The sequence below is a fragment of the Orbicella franksi genome, chromosome 6, assembly GCF_964199315.1.
Source record: "Orbicella franksi chromosome 6, jaOrbFran1.1, whole genome shotgun sequence".
NCBI lineage: Eukaryota > Metazoa > Cnidaria > Anthozoa > Scleractinia > Merulinidae > Orbicella > Orbicella franksi.
Window position 1 is genome coordinate 417,909 of NC_138150.1, and position 12,092 is coordinate 430,000.

Sequence of the window (12,092 nt, forward strand, 5' to 3'; positions counted from 1 at the left end):
GTATTCTCGATTGTGTTTTGCGTTTAATATATTTTAAGCAGTTCCTATCTTAGAGAACTACCGGTAACTGATAGACCACACTTCACATCTGCTGGGGTCTGACTATCCTGTTACTAACTGGATTTTCTTCGGTCACCCTTCCCCCTGTCGGGATAGTTAAGTTTATCATTTTCTTTTCAATTGGTTTGTTCATTTGCGGTGTCTACAATTAGCAAAATAATGTAAAATTCACAGACCAGGCTACTTATCAATGAAGGAATCCAGCACATTTTACTCAGCCGGCTAGTAATCTCTGCAGAAATCTCTTTTTGTGGGTTGAGTTAGGTTATATCGGTTGCTTGCCCTGAATTTTCCAGGCAGCACGGATTCCGCTGAAAACGAATCTTTAATGGACAGATTAGTTGGATACTCCTGTTTTGAAGACCTTTCCAGTGAAAGACGATGTTACCGGAAGGAATGTGTCAGGTTGCTCCGTCTCGGCACGGTACGCTAGTCTGCATCTTGTAAGGTAGCCTACGAACAGTCTCTCCGCTTTTACCGAAAATCCGTAGGGGAAGATAATCTGTGGCAGGTTCGCGACTGGGTTAGAGGACGCGGTCTGGGGTGCGGTCTGACTCACTTTTCCCGCCTTCCTAACGTCTTGCGCGCTGGCTTAGACGGTTCGCTTCGATCTCTGAATTTTTTTCTCCCCCACCTGGAACCTTTCTCCAGACTATGAGAAAGAACGCAAAGTGGCCGACGAACAGAGGGTAGTGGCAAGGCCGCGGACCTCGATTATCGCGGGCGTCTAGAAGTGCTATTTCGCTCCTCAGGGCTTCGTCGCTCTTCCCTCTTGCGTTCTTCCCTGGCGGATTTTCGAGCAAAATTCGATCAATTGCGTGCTACAGTGCACGCGGATCACTTTAAAGTTTACAGTTCAAAGAACTGTACGAATCATTGGTGATGTTAAAATCAGAACAGGACTCGAATTACGAAGGTACTATTTTCTGCTCTTATGGTTAAATGTCGACTTACACGGTTCCTTATCATGCTATATATGGAGGTCTTAATATATAGATACCATTCTGGTTTTATACCGACCATAAACTAATGAATAGTCTCTCGAGTAAAACTGGAGATAAGGCTCACACATTTGCCGTTCTTTATAATATCGATCCGTTTCCCGTCAGACAGGTTTCTTCGAGAGGTCATGTGCCCTGTCATTATCCAGCATGTTTATTTATTTAGTGGTTCCATGGATCCTTTGGTATTCAGGTGTTGCCTAAAGGTCTGGATAGTAGCAGAAATGTTGAAATTTTAAGAAACAACGCAACGTTTTTTAAAAACATGTTTCAACATAATCTTCTGCCATCTTCAGTTTAAATTACAAAGTACAGAGTTGAGTATATATTGTGCGCAAAATGCTAATTGACCATATAAGAACAAAAGGAAACATGACAGTGCAAAATATTAAAAGAAAGTTTTAAATTAACATGATAAAGTTGATGATTTAGTGTTGGTTTTTCCCACTGAATATGAATAGCTTCTTTTATCTTAAGCTGGAAGATATACTGGAAGAGATACTGAAACAGTCATTGGAGCATGAAGTGCGGCATTGCTGACAATTTTGTAAGTGTTTGAAAATGTGAGAGGTCCTATCACTGAACATATGCTCACGTACGCACGTGGAAAAAAGCTTTCTTTGTAATATTTTACACGTTCATGTTTCCTTTTGTTCTCATATGGTCAATTAGCATTTTACGCACACTATATATTCAACTGTGTGTCTTTAACCCATGTAGCGAATTAAAACTAATGTATGTTGACCCCAGCAAAACAATTCTTGGCTTGCACTGTCACGCAATCCTGACGCAATAAAAAAATTATTCGAAAACCATTTAGTGGATAAAGTCAAGAAATTCTGATGTTATAGGAGTCTCTGCGTCTCCCCAAACCTCAGATGTTCGTCGAAATATTTAGCACAAATTTACTGAGCCCTGTATGAAGCCGCCATGTTGGTGTACCTCCGCGGTACACCAACATTGCGGCCACAAAATAGTGTAAACATCTGGAACTTTACTTTGGCTATCTAGGCGACTGATTATCTGTACTAAACAAACAAGCATTTACATAAGCACTTTTCCTAATACTTTAACATCTGAATGGGCTAAAAATCACGAGTTAAGTATATGTTTTTCGACAAACGCGTTCGTAGCTCTATGTCACGCACCGCCATAACTCTGAAATTCAAAATGTCTCGCTTACTTGAGAAACGCTAAACAACAACAACGACGACGACGACGACAAAGGCTAAGGAAAATAGACTGAAACGTTTATAGGCTGATATAAAGACCTTGACTCATTTCACGCCCTAAAGGTCTGCAAACGAGTAAAAAGCTATTAATCGATTGCAAGAAATGCAATCAAAGGCAGAATAGCTTGAGCACATCGGTTCGATTGAATTATATACGACGTCAAATGTAGCTAGTGCTTCTCAGTATAACGACTGCCTGGGTACACACAGCAAGGCGTCTAGTTAAACTGGAGATGACAGAAGATTCTGTTGAGACATTTTTTAAAAAAATGTTTGGTCGTTTCTTAAAATTAAAAGTATTCAGGTGTATAATTATCATTTAACAAAAGGGCAGACAGTTTCAGAGAGGCACAATTGACAGCAATTTTACAGACAATGTACTCATTTAGGCTACAGAGACAGACACTCGATACCGTGGGCAATTATGACACCTGCGACAACAATATGAGAACCAGAAATGTCATGCAAAACGAGATTGCCACAAAAGAATTAAATTAGAAACATCAATGCTGTGACCGACAGCCGGTCACAAAATGCAACAAATGACCGCCAGTCTGATATTTTCTCAAGTTTAAGGAATCGAAGGAACCGATCATATCTAAACAATATGTTACTGGTCGTCTGAGAAGTGCCATGTAATCCATGCAGAAGCTCTCTTTAACTTTAACTCTTTAAATTTCTCATTTCAGAAACTAAAGGCATTACGATGGCCTTTGCCATAGGCTGTGGAGTTGTAGCAATAGTTTTGACGTTATTGTGGAGAAAACATAGAGCCAGGAGAAAAGCTTTCCAAAAGCAGTATTCCCGTGATAAAGGACGCCCCATGGGTATAATGGAGGAAATCTTGAGCGTATGTCATGACGTGGACGGAAAGCTTATTCTCGCCAACACTCTGGTTCTGAGATCCAAGAAGCCAGTCACAGGTCCGGTGGTGAGAAAGGCAATGGAGCTGCTCATGAAGAGACACCCTATGCTGCGCATGTGCACCAAAAAGGCTCAAAATGGAGATTACTACCGGCAGAAAATGGCCAATGCTCATGTGGATTTGCGAGAACTTGATACCACCGACTGGAGGACTGTGATGGAGGACAGTTTGCTGGAGAAATTTGATGCAGATAATGGTCCTCTTTGGAGGGTAACATTCCTGCCCAATGCTAGATATGAGCCAGTTACAGAAGAAGACATGCCAGGCATAACATCATATCCTCATGAGTGCATCTGTGTGTTTGGATTTCATCACACTGTAATAGACGGGCCATCTTATGCTAGAATGTTTGCAGAGTTCATGAAGTTTGTAAGTAAATTACTCAAAAACGAGGAGCCCAAAGTGACATCAATGCCCATGCTGCCTCCAATGGACCTATACATGGATGAAGTGATCCAAGGTAAATGGTACCACTATGTTCTGCAACTTGTGTTGGAAATATTGTGCTTGATACCTGGATTCTCTGGATATATGATGAGCAGAATGTTTAGAGAGGAAAACGCTTTTACCAGGAAACATGGTGTGGAAATCGAACGAAATCCGCACATTGAACCAAGAACAAAGATGATTCCCGTAGAGTTTACAAAGGTGGAGACATCAAGTTTGCTGAAGATGTGTAAAGAGCACAAGGCTACCGTTCAGGGGGCTGTCCAGACAGCAGCTGGTGTTGCCATGGTTACTATGCTGGAGGCAGACGAGTACGAAGTAGAGTCCAATGTCACAATCAATATCAGACCCTTCTTGAAGTGCAAGGTACCTGATGACTATGCCGGAGTATACTTTCTCGGCCTGAAATTTAAAAACGTAGTCGAGTCATCACCTGATGCTGACAGATTCTGGAGCATGGCTACACAAGCTTCTGATGACATCCATGCACAGCTGAACAAGAAAGAACACCTAAATATGTTGCCGACCCTGAAATGCCTGTTTCCAGTATTAATAGATGGATTCCGGAGGAAGGCTAAGGATGTGAAACCTAGTGGACGCGCTGAACAGCTGGTAGTCTTCACCAATCTCGGCTATGCAAAGTTCCTAGATGGATCTCCTGAAGATGAGGTCATACTCCGCGCCAGGTTCGGCTGTTCAGCAGAACATCAATATGGGACCATCTTTGGCAATAACATTGTTACTTTCAATGGCAAACTGTTTTGGACTGTCGTTTACTTCAGCAACATCGTAAATGATTCCACGGCCAAGAAATACGCTGATTTGATTAAAGGAACTATTCTGAAGGCAATCAAGGACATCAAGGACTAGAAACAATCTTCGGCCAGTCCAGTGATTACAAACACTTCTGGTGTTCTTGCCGTATCAATCCTTGGTTCTATTTTTCTCTTTGTTGATAAGCGCTAGCCTGAGATAAGTGTTCCATCTATTGACCTTCTATCTGTCACTGAGACTTAGGATCTTATTTCTGATAGATTCACAGCAGAAGGCTTGTTATACAAAAAAACATAAATCAACTAAATGAATTACGAAGTTAATAATCTACATGTAGCAGTGTAATATCTTGTGAGTTAAGCATCTTTTTACGAAATTACTGTACTGTTTCGTAACGAAGGCGAAAAAACGCCACACGAGTCGATTAACGTTTCATTTAACTTTATTGGGACATTCAGATCGAGAGGTTATTTCGATATGCAATTTTCAGAGCTTTCCTCAGATTCTGTTCGTTTCATAAACGACTATTAACTTCGAACACATTGAGTGGTCTGCCTGTGGCGAAACTGTCTTATTTGATTCATTGAAACTGAACGATTATTAAGAGCTACTCGATGAGCTCTTTGATTTTATAATCACTGTCGACAGTATTCATTACTCATATACTCCTCCAAACTGCTCGTATAGAGTTCGTAAACATTTTAACTACTTTGTATTTTCTTTTGTTTACTTGTGTATTAATTAATGTAGTTTTATGTTATTTTAGGAGTGGGTTTCCTGTAAAGTAGGTTTTTAGCACTGAGCGGAGTGGTCACGTTTAATAAAGAATTACATTACTTTCTTATCTACTTTTTTTTACTCACTAACGTTATTTTAACATGCAGAACGATGTGGATTTAGAGGGGATTTCTTGAACGCGATCTACAGAGACCACCAGCATTTCGTATTTTTTCTTAGTCCGTCGAGCGTGCAGCGATAGAACGTGTGAGAGGAAGTGAGGGCGAGAAAGATTGGTCACCAATATGGCGGCGACCGTGTTCTCAAAATCGGCTCTTTAAAAAAAAAGCGTTACCGGGCTATAATATTGAACACGACGTTTATTTCTGTCTGTTCCACAGCCTGGTAAGGTTACCTTTAAGTAATACAGTACCACACAAAGTTTATTGTCAACTCCCCATGGGGGCTTTTCAGAGACAAATGATAAAGATAATTACAGTGGAACCTCGATTTAACGAACCTCTATTTAACGAAGTCCTCGATATAACGAACGATATTCTATGTCCCGGCCAAAGTTACAGTAAAATGTATGGAACAGAACCTCGATATAACGAATTCTTCGATATAACGAACATAACTCGGAAGCCCAAACGTAAAATCTACCTCGATATAACGAATTACAATGTTTCCTTGTTTACATAGACAATTTTCTGTATAACCTCTGTGTTGCAACATTTTTAAATCGCTACTCTGAAAGTGTAGTTCTTTTGTAAACAAAAGCTGCGCGTCTGCTCAAAAGTGAAAATAATTGATGCTAAAAGAAACCATGCTTAATGAATTGCATCCCAAAACGCGGCACTTCTGGGTGACGAAAATTACATTGAATTACTTGACAGAAGTCACATGTGTAACAAATCAATCATTAACTATGACCTCGATATAACGAACATTTTGGTCGTTTCCCCTCAAATTCGTTCTATCGAGGTTTTCGATATAACGAACCTTCGATTTAACGAACAAATTTGGCCGGTCCTCAGCGACTTGGTTAAATCGAGGTTCCACTGTACATAAATACGCAAAGATTATCGATAAACAATTATTGAAAAACTGGTTACATATTCAATTTATGACATTAAAAATTGATTTAAGAGGAAGGCTTTCATTTTACGTTTAAAAATGAAAAGACATAGTGAGATGGTAAGTATATAAGAACTGAACAATTTTTGCTTGAATTATTGACAACGAAAACTAACGGTGCATGCCCATGTAGTTGCGTGACAGACCCCAAAGGGAGGCTAATATTGTACGTGTCACAGTGCCCGTTAAAACAGAATAGAGTCACAATACTCATATTCCGTGAGTCGTTCTGTGAATTGGTCATCGACCGTTATAAGCGTAATGACGGATCAGGACTCAAAATACGAAGGTATGTCAACTTTGCTCCGCTATTTTTTTGCCGACTTGATCAAGGTCACTTTAACACTGTGATCAAACTCTGTCAGAACCTGTGAACGGCAGAGTTCGCTAAGTGCCATCCGCTCTGATGAAAAAAGCTTCAGATCGATTCAAAAGTGGATGTCAGCGTTTCGCGGGTTAAATTGAAGCGGAGAATATGTACCAGCAGGATCGATCACTGAAAATCCGCATCGTGTACGTGTAAAGCAACGAAGTGTCGGTATAAAAGCAGAATTCGGCCGAGTATTGATTAAAACTACGATACATGGTTTCTATAAGAGTCAATTCAGTCATAAAGGAAAATACAATGCTCTATTTACACTGCTACTCGGTCAAACTCGCTTATAATCGCGTTTTCAGAGTCTATCAGAGTCGATGGCGACTCTTGTCTTCTCAGACAGCGAAGTAAGTTAATGGCCGAACGTAAAGAGGATAAAACAAGTTTCAGAAACAGCCGGCACTTTTTATATAAGCCTAGCTGCCTAGCTTATATAAATCATGGCAGACCTTCAATTTTCTTGTGAATGAAGACGACGAAGAAAAAGATCAGAACATACACTCAACCCTTTGTAATGATTCGATTTTTTTAAACATGTAAAACAAAGATATAAACAATGTCTTTTCGGTTAAAATATGTCACGAAACAGAAATCTGCCAACTCTGAAGCGTGACGGGCTAATATAAGATTTTGACAACGAGGGTGTCTGGAAAGCCCGAATAGCGAATAGCGAATAGTGCGAATAGTGGCGAACAGTCTCGAATAGTGGCGAATAGTGGTAAATAGTGGCAAATAGTGGCAAATAGTGACAAATAGGGCACCCAGTATCTCGCAGTTAACCTCGTAGCAACTTAGGATGGGATTTTTCCGCTAAAAAGCACAGACGCTTATCAGGACAAAAGGTGTTTCTAAATGTAATTTCTTCTGTTTTAACCGCTGCAAAAGCGTAGATACGTCTTTATTAGGTTATCCTTGTGTTTTCTGTTTTCTTAATGTCGGCGATGGACAGCCTACTAGCCTGAGTCCGGAGAAGAAAAGGTAATAAATTCACTGAAATTTTTCCTGTTGCTTATTTGGATAATTAATTAACGCTGGATATTAGATCTAAAGCGGTGACTATCGACGACTATTCGTCACTATTCGCCACTTTTCGCGACTGTTCGCCACTATTCGCACTATTCGAGACTATTCGCACTATTCGGGACTATTCGCTATTCGCGACTATTCGTTATTCGCTATTCGGGTTTTCCAGACACACCCGACCAACGAAGCAACTTCACGCTTCATTTTACAATGGACCTAAAGAAAGAAAGAAAAAAAAAGAAAGAAAGAAAGAAAGAAAAAAGAGAAAAAAAAAGGAAAAAAGAATGGGAGCCTCTCTGGTACCGAAATGTAATAAACAGACCTCACTTTGAAGAGGTTTAGAGGATAATTTTGATGTGGCTTTATCGGTTGGTGTCCATCTCCATTTGGCGTTACAGACTTCAGGACTCAATATATGGCTGACCTAGATTATAGCTCGTAGGGTATCGCTTTTAGCCTGTCAAACCCACCAATATTCTTCTTCACGTGGGCGCGTTGTTGTTGTACAGATACTAGCGCCATAAGAAGTGAGACAATGAAAGTCGTCAGTCACGTTAGGCAGACTCCAAGCCAATGTGTGTTGTGTCCTTTTGGTAGAGCTAGGCATAACCAACTTAAGGCCACTTAGAGTCTTGGTGGATTTTCATTCAGGAAGCTTTACACAGTCTCCATGATGAAATGGCTTTCAGCAAGATACACGATCACAATATTGTTACTTTGTCGTTTCAGGAATCCGTAGCAACATGATGGCCTATTCTATAGGTTGCGGAGTTGTAGCAGTACTGCTGGCAATATTGTGGAGAAACTTGTGTACCAAGAAATTACTTTTCCACAAACAGTATTTGCACGACAACGGACGTCCCCTTGGTGTTATGGAGAATTGGTTGAGACATGGTCATGACACAATCGGATACCTTATTCTTGCCAGCACTCTAGTTCTGAGATCCAAGAAGCCAATCACAGGTCCGGTGGTGAGAAAGGCAACGGAGCTGCTCATGAAGAGACACCTTATGCTGCGCATGTGCACCAAAAAGGCTCAAAATGGAGATTACTACCTGCAGAAAATGGCCAATGCTCATGTGGATCTGCGAGAACGTGATACCACCGACTGGAGGACTGTGATGGAGGACAGTTTGTTGGAGAAATTTGATGGAGATAATGGTCCTCTTTGGAGGGTAACTTTCCTGCCCAATGCTAGGTATGAGCCAGTTACAGAAGAAGACATGCCAGGCATAACATCATACCCTCATGAATGCATTTGTGTGTTTGCATTTCATCACATTGTAGCAGACGGGCCATCTTATGTTAGAATGTTTGCAGAGTTCATGAAGTTTGTAAGTAAATTACTCAAAAACGAGGAGCCCAAAGTGACATCAATGCCCATGCTGCCTCCAATGGATCTATACATGGATGAAGTGATCCAAGGTAAATGGTACCACTATGTTCTGCAACTTGTGTTGGAAATATTGTGCTTGATACCTGGATTCTCTGGATTTATGATGAGCAGAATGTATGGAGGCAATGCCTTTACCAGGAAACATGGTGTGGAAATCCGCACATTGAACCAAGAACAAAAATGATTCCCGTAGAGTTTACAAAGGTGGAGACATCAAGTTTGCTGAAGATGTGCAAAGAGCACAATGCCACTGTTCAGGGGGCTGTCCAGACAGCAGCTGGTGTTGCCATGGTTACCATGCTCGAGGTGGACGAGTTTGAAGTAGAATCCACTGTCACAGTCAATATCAGACCCTTCCTGAAGTCCAAAGTACCCGACCACTACGCCGGAGCATATTTTTCATTACTGCAATGTAAAAACCTGATTGTGTCGTCGCCCGGTGCTAACAAGTTCTGGAATATGGCTAGACAAGCTTCAAGTGACCTTCACGCAAGGTTAAACAAAAATGAACACTTCCGATTGTGGACGAAAATGAAAGCCATTTTGCTAATGGTGACTCGAATGACGAATGGAGCTCCCAAGGTTGATAGATCCGGTGGGCGCAATGAGCAACTGCTAGTCTTTACTAACCTTGGTTACGCAAACTTTCTAGATGGATCTCCTGATGATGAAGTCATCCTCCGTGCCAGGTTCGGCTGTTCTGCAGTGCGCCAGCGTGGATCCGTATTTAACCATAACATAGCAACATTCAATGGCAAATTGTTTTGAACTGTCATTTATTACAGCAACGTTGTGAGTGATGCTACAGCCCAGACGTATGCTAATTTGGTCAAAGGAACTATTCTAAAGGCCATCAAGGAATTCAAGGACTAGATATCATATCATTGTTAAGTTTTTTTTTTACTTGGTATTGTAGAACGTCCAGAAACATTCAGTAGCCGTTCGTTTATTGTATCACTTGTCACACTTTGACGGCATGTGACAACGGTTTGTAGTCAGTTAGTTAGAGGGGGACATTGGGGTTTGCGGTACTGTGGTATTGTACAATTTTTCCGTTTGCGGCATTTCAGTAGTTTTAATCTCGAAATCCGGTGTTGCGGTATTCTCCGAACCTGCGCGCGCAGGATGCGATTTTTTTTAGCGTTTTGGACAGTATTAGAGATCATCCTCCAAGTCCTCCAACATTTTCCGAGCCTTTTCCAGTTATCCGATTGGAAGTCCCCGATGAAAACGGCAACGGTAAACTGCTATTCCCTGGGTCGCACTCAGAACAGGGTAAGTTTTATTGTTCATTATTAGGCAACACGTCACTGGATGTTTTTTGCTTTATATATGTTGTCTAAATCGAAAACTAGCTGATTTAACGTTCATTAACAAATTCTTATTTGCTATATTTGCTCTGAACTTAACATACAGAGTGGAGGTTTCGATATGACATCGAGTTTCGACTCGGTATTGAAGTATTGCGGTATATATATAATATATATGTAAAGAGAGGGACGCACACACTTCTGAGTGTAGGTTGAAATGCGTTTTACTTTAATAGCGAGACCCTAGATATATCGGTATCTCACAATCATTTAAGTGTCAATCAAATCCATCGGAAGCGGCGTATATTGTAACATCTCCCCTTTTGTAACGAGCTTAATTAGAACTTAATTTTCCACTGTGGTATGACAATCGATATAAAACGGTAAAAAATTATATAAAAAAAACAAAAAAAAATCAAAGTCAATGTTCTGAGCCTAGTATGCGAACTCTAAAGTCCTGGAAACGAGTGTCCACGTTTGTAAGACTAGTTTGCGAACTTAAAGTGTCTTTAGCACACGTAATCCAGAAACCGTAAGGTTTCTTAATGGTCCTGGAGCTCGTTCTTGCTGCTGGTGCAGTTGTGCTGGCTGCAAGGTCTGTGCTTGCTGACAACGTGGAAGTTTGTGGTACTGCACTTTCAGCTTTAGGGCTGTCTTGCTCTGCTACGTGCTCAGACTGAGATGGTTTTATTGCCTGTCTATTGCGGCGTAGCACTTCCCCTCCACTTGTTTCTACTAGGTAAGACCTGTCTGAGAGTTTCTGCAGACAAGTCCCTGCCTCCCATGTCTTGCCTCTGTGACTTGGCGCAATACGCACTTCTTGGCCAATGTCGAGGTCTGGGAGTTCTTTGGCATTCTTGTCGTGGTAGCTCTTGGCCTTCTGGCGTTTCTGGTGTATCTTTTCTGCTACTCCTTCAGTAACTTCAGGATATAGCAGGTTGGTTGCTATGGGGACCAACGTCTTCGTTCTTCTTGACATGAGCCTTTGCACTGGACTTGAATGTATACCAGCTGTGGGGGTATTTCTGTAATCCAGCAAACTTAGCCAGGGGTCTTTCTTGTCTTTCAGGGCTTTCTTGAAGAGTCCTTTGACAACTTTTACAGCTGACTCTGCTTTGCCACTGGACTTGGGATGATAAGGTGACGAAGTGACATGTAGAAACTCCCACTGTTTCGCGAACTCGGCAAATTCTTTACTGGCGAACTGCGGTCCATTATCTGTGACCAAAACATCTGGAATGCCGTGCCGGCTGAATTGCACTCTCATGAACTTGATAATGGCTGCAGATGTTGTCTTCCTGAGAGGGCTGACTTCTACAAAGTCGGAGTAATAGTCTACCAGGACGATGTAGTCTTTGGACTGAAGAGTGAATTAGTCTGCTGCCAGTCTACTCCATGGCCTGTAAGGAATCTTGTGAGTCTGTAGTGGCTGTTGGGGGTTGCTGGCTTGAAATTCAGCACACACTTGGCACTTAGTAACAGCCTCTTTGATGTCACTGTTCATGGCTGGCCAGTAGACACGATCTCTCGCCTTCCTCAAGCAAGCTTCTATTCCAAGATGGCTGGAGTGTAATCGTGATATCACCTCAGGTCTTAGTGCACGGGGAATGATAACACGTTGACTCTTAAAGAGTATCCCATTTTGCAACGTAAGATCTTCGCGAAAGTTCCAGTAGTCCCTGATGGAAATAGGA

At 41.4% G+C, this 12,092-nt stretch overlaps 1 protein-coding gene and 1 pseudogene across 2 annotated transcripts; both read left to right on the plus strand.

Moving 5' to 3' along the window:
• Positions 1 to 72: 72 nt before the first annotated feature.
• Positions 73 to 5,283, plus strand: LOC145488994 (uncharacterized). 2 transcript variants are annotated; one of them, XM_081467871.1, is made up of 2 exons: positions 73 to 1,608; positions 2,983 to 5,283. In XM_081467871.1, the coding sequence occupies exon 2, from the start codon at positions 3,000 to 3,002 to the stop codon at positions 4,533 to 4,535; it is 1,536 nt and encodes a 511-aa protein (XP_081323997.1). In that variant the 5' UTR covers positions 73 to 1,608; positions 2,983 to 2,999; the 3' UTR covers positions 4,536 to 5,283. The 2 variants fall into 2 exon arrangements, with proteins under 2 accessions (XP_081323997.1, XP_081323996.1); XM_081467870.1 differs by having other exon boundaries at positions 73 to 976.
• A 3,152-nt stretch (positions 5,284 to 8,435) lies between these two features.
• On the plus strand, positions 8,436 to 9,961 carry LOC145489440 (uncharacterized; annotated as a pseudogene).
• Positions 9,962 to 12,092: the final 2,131 nt, after the last annotated feature.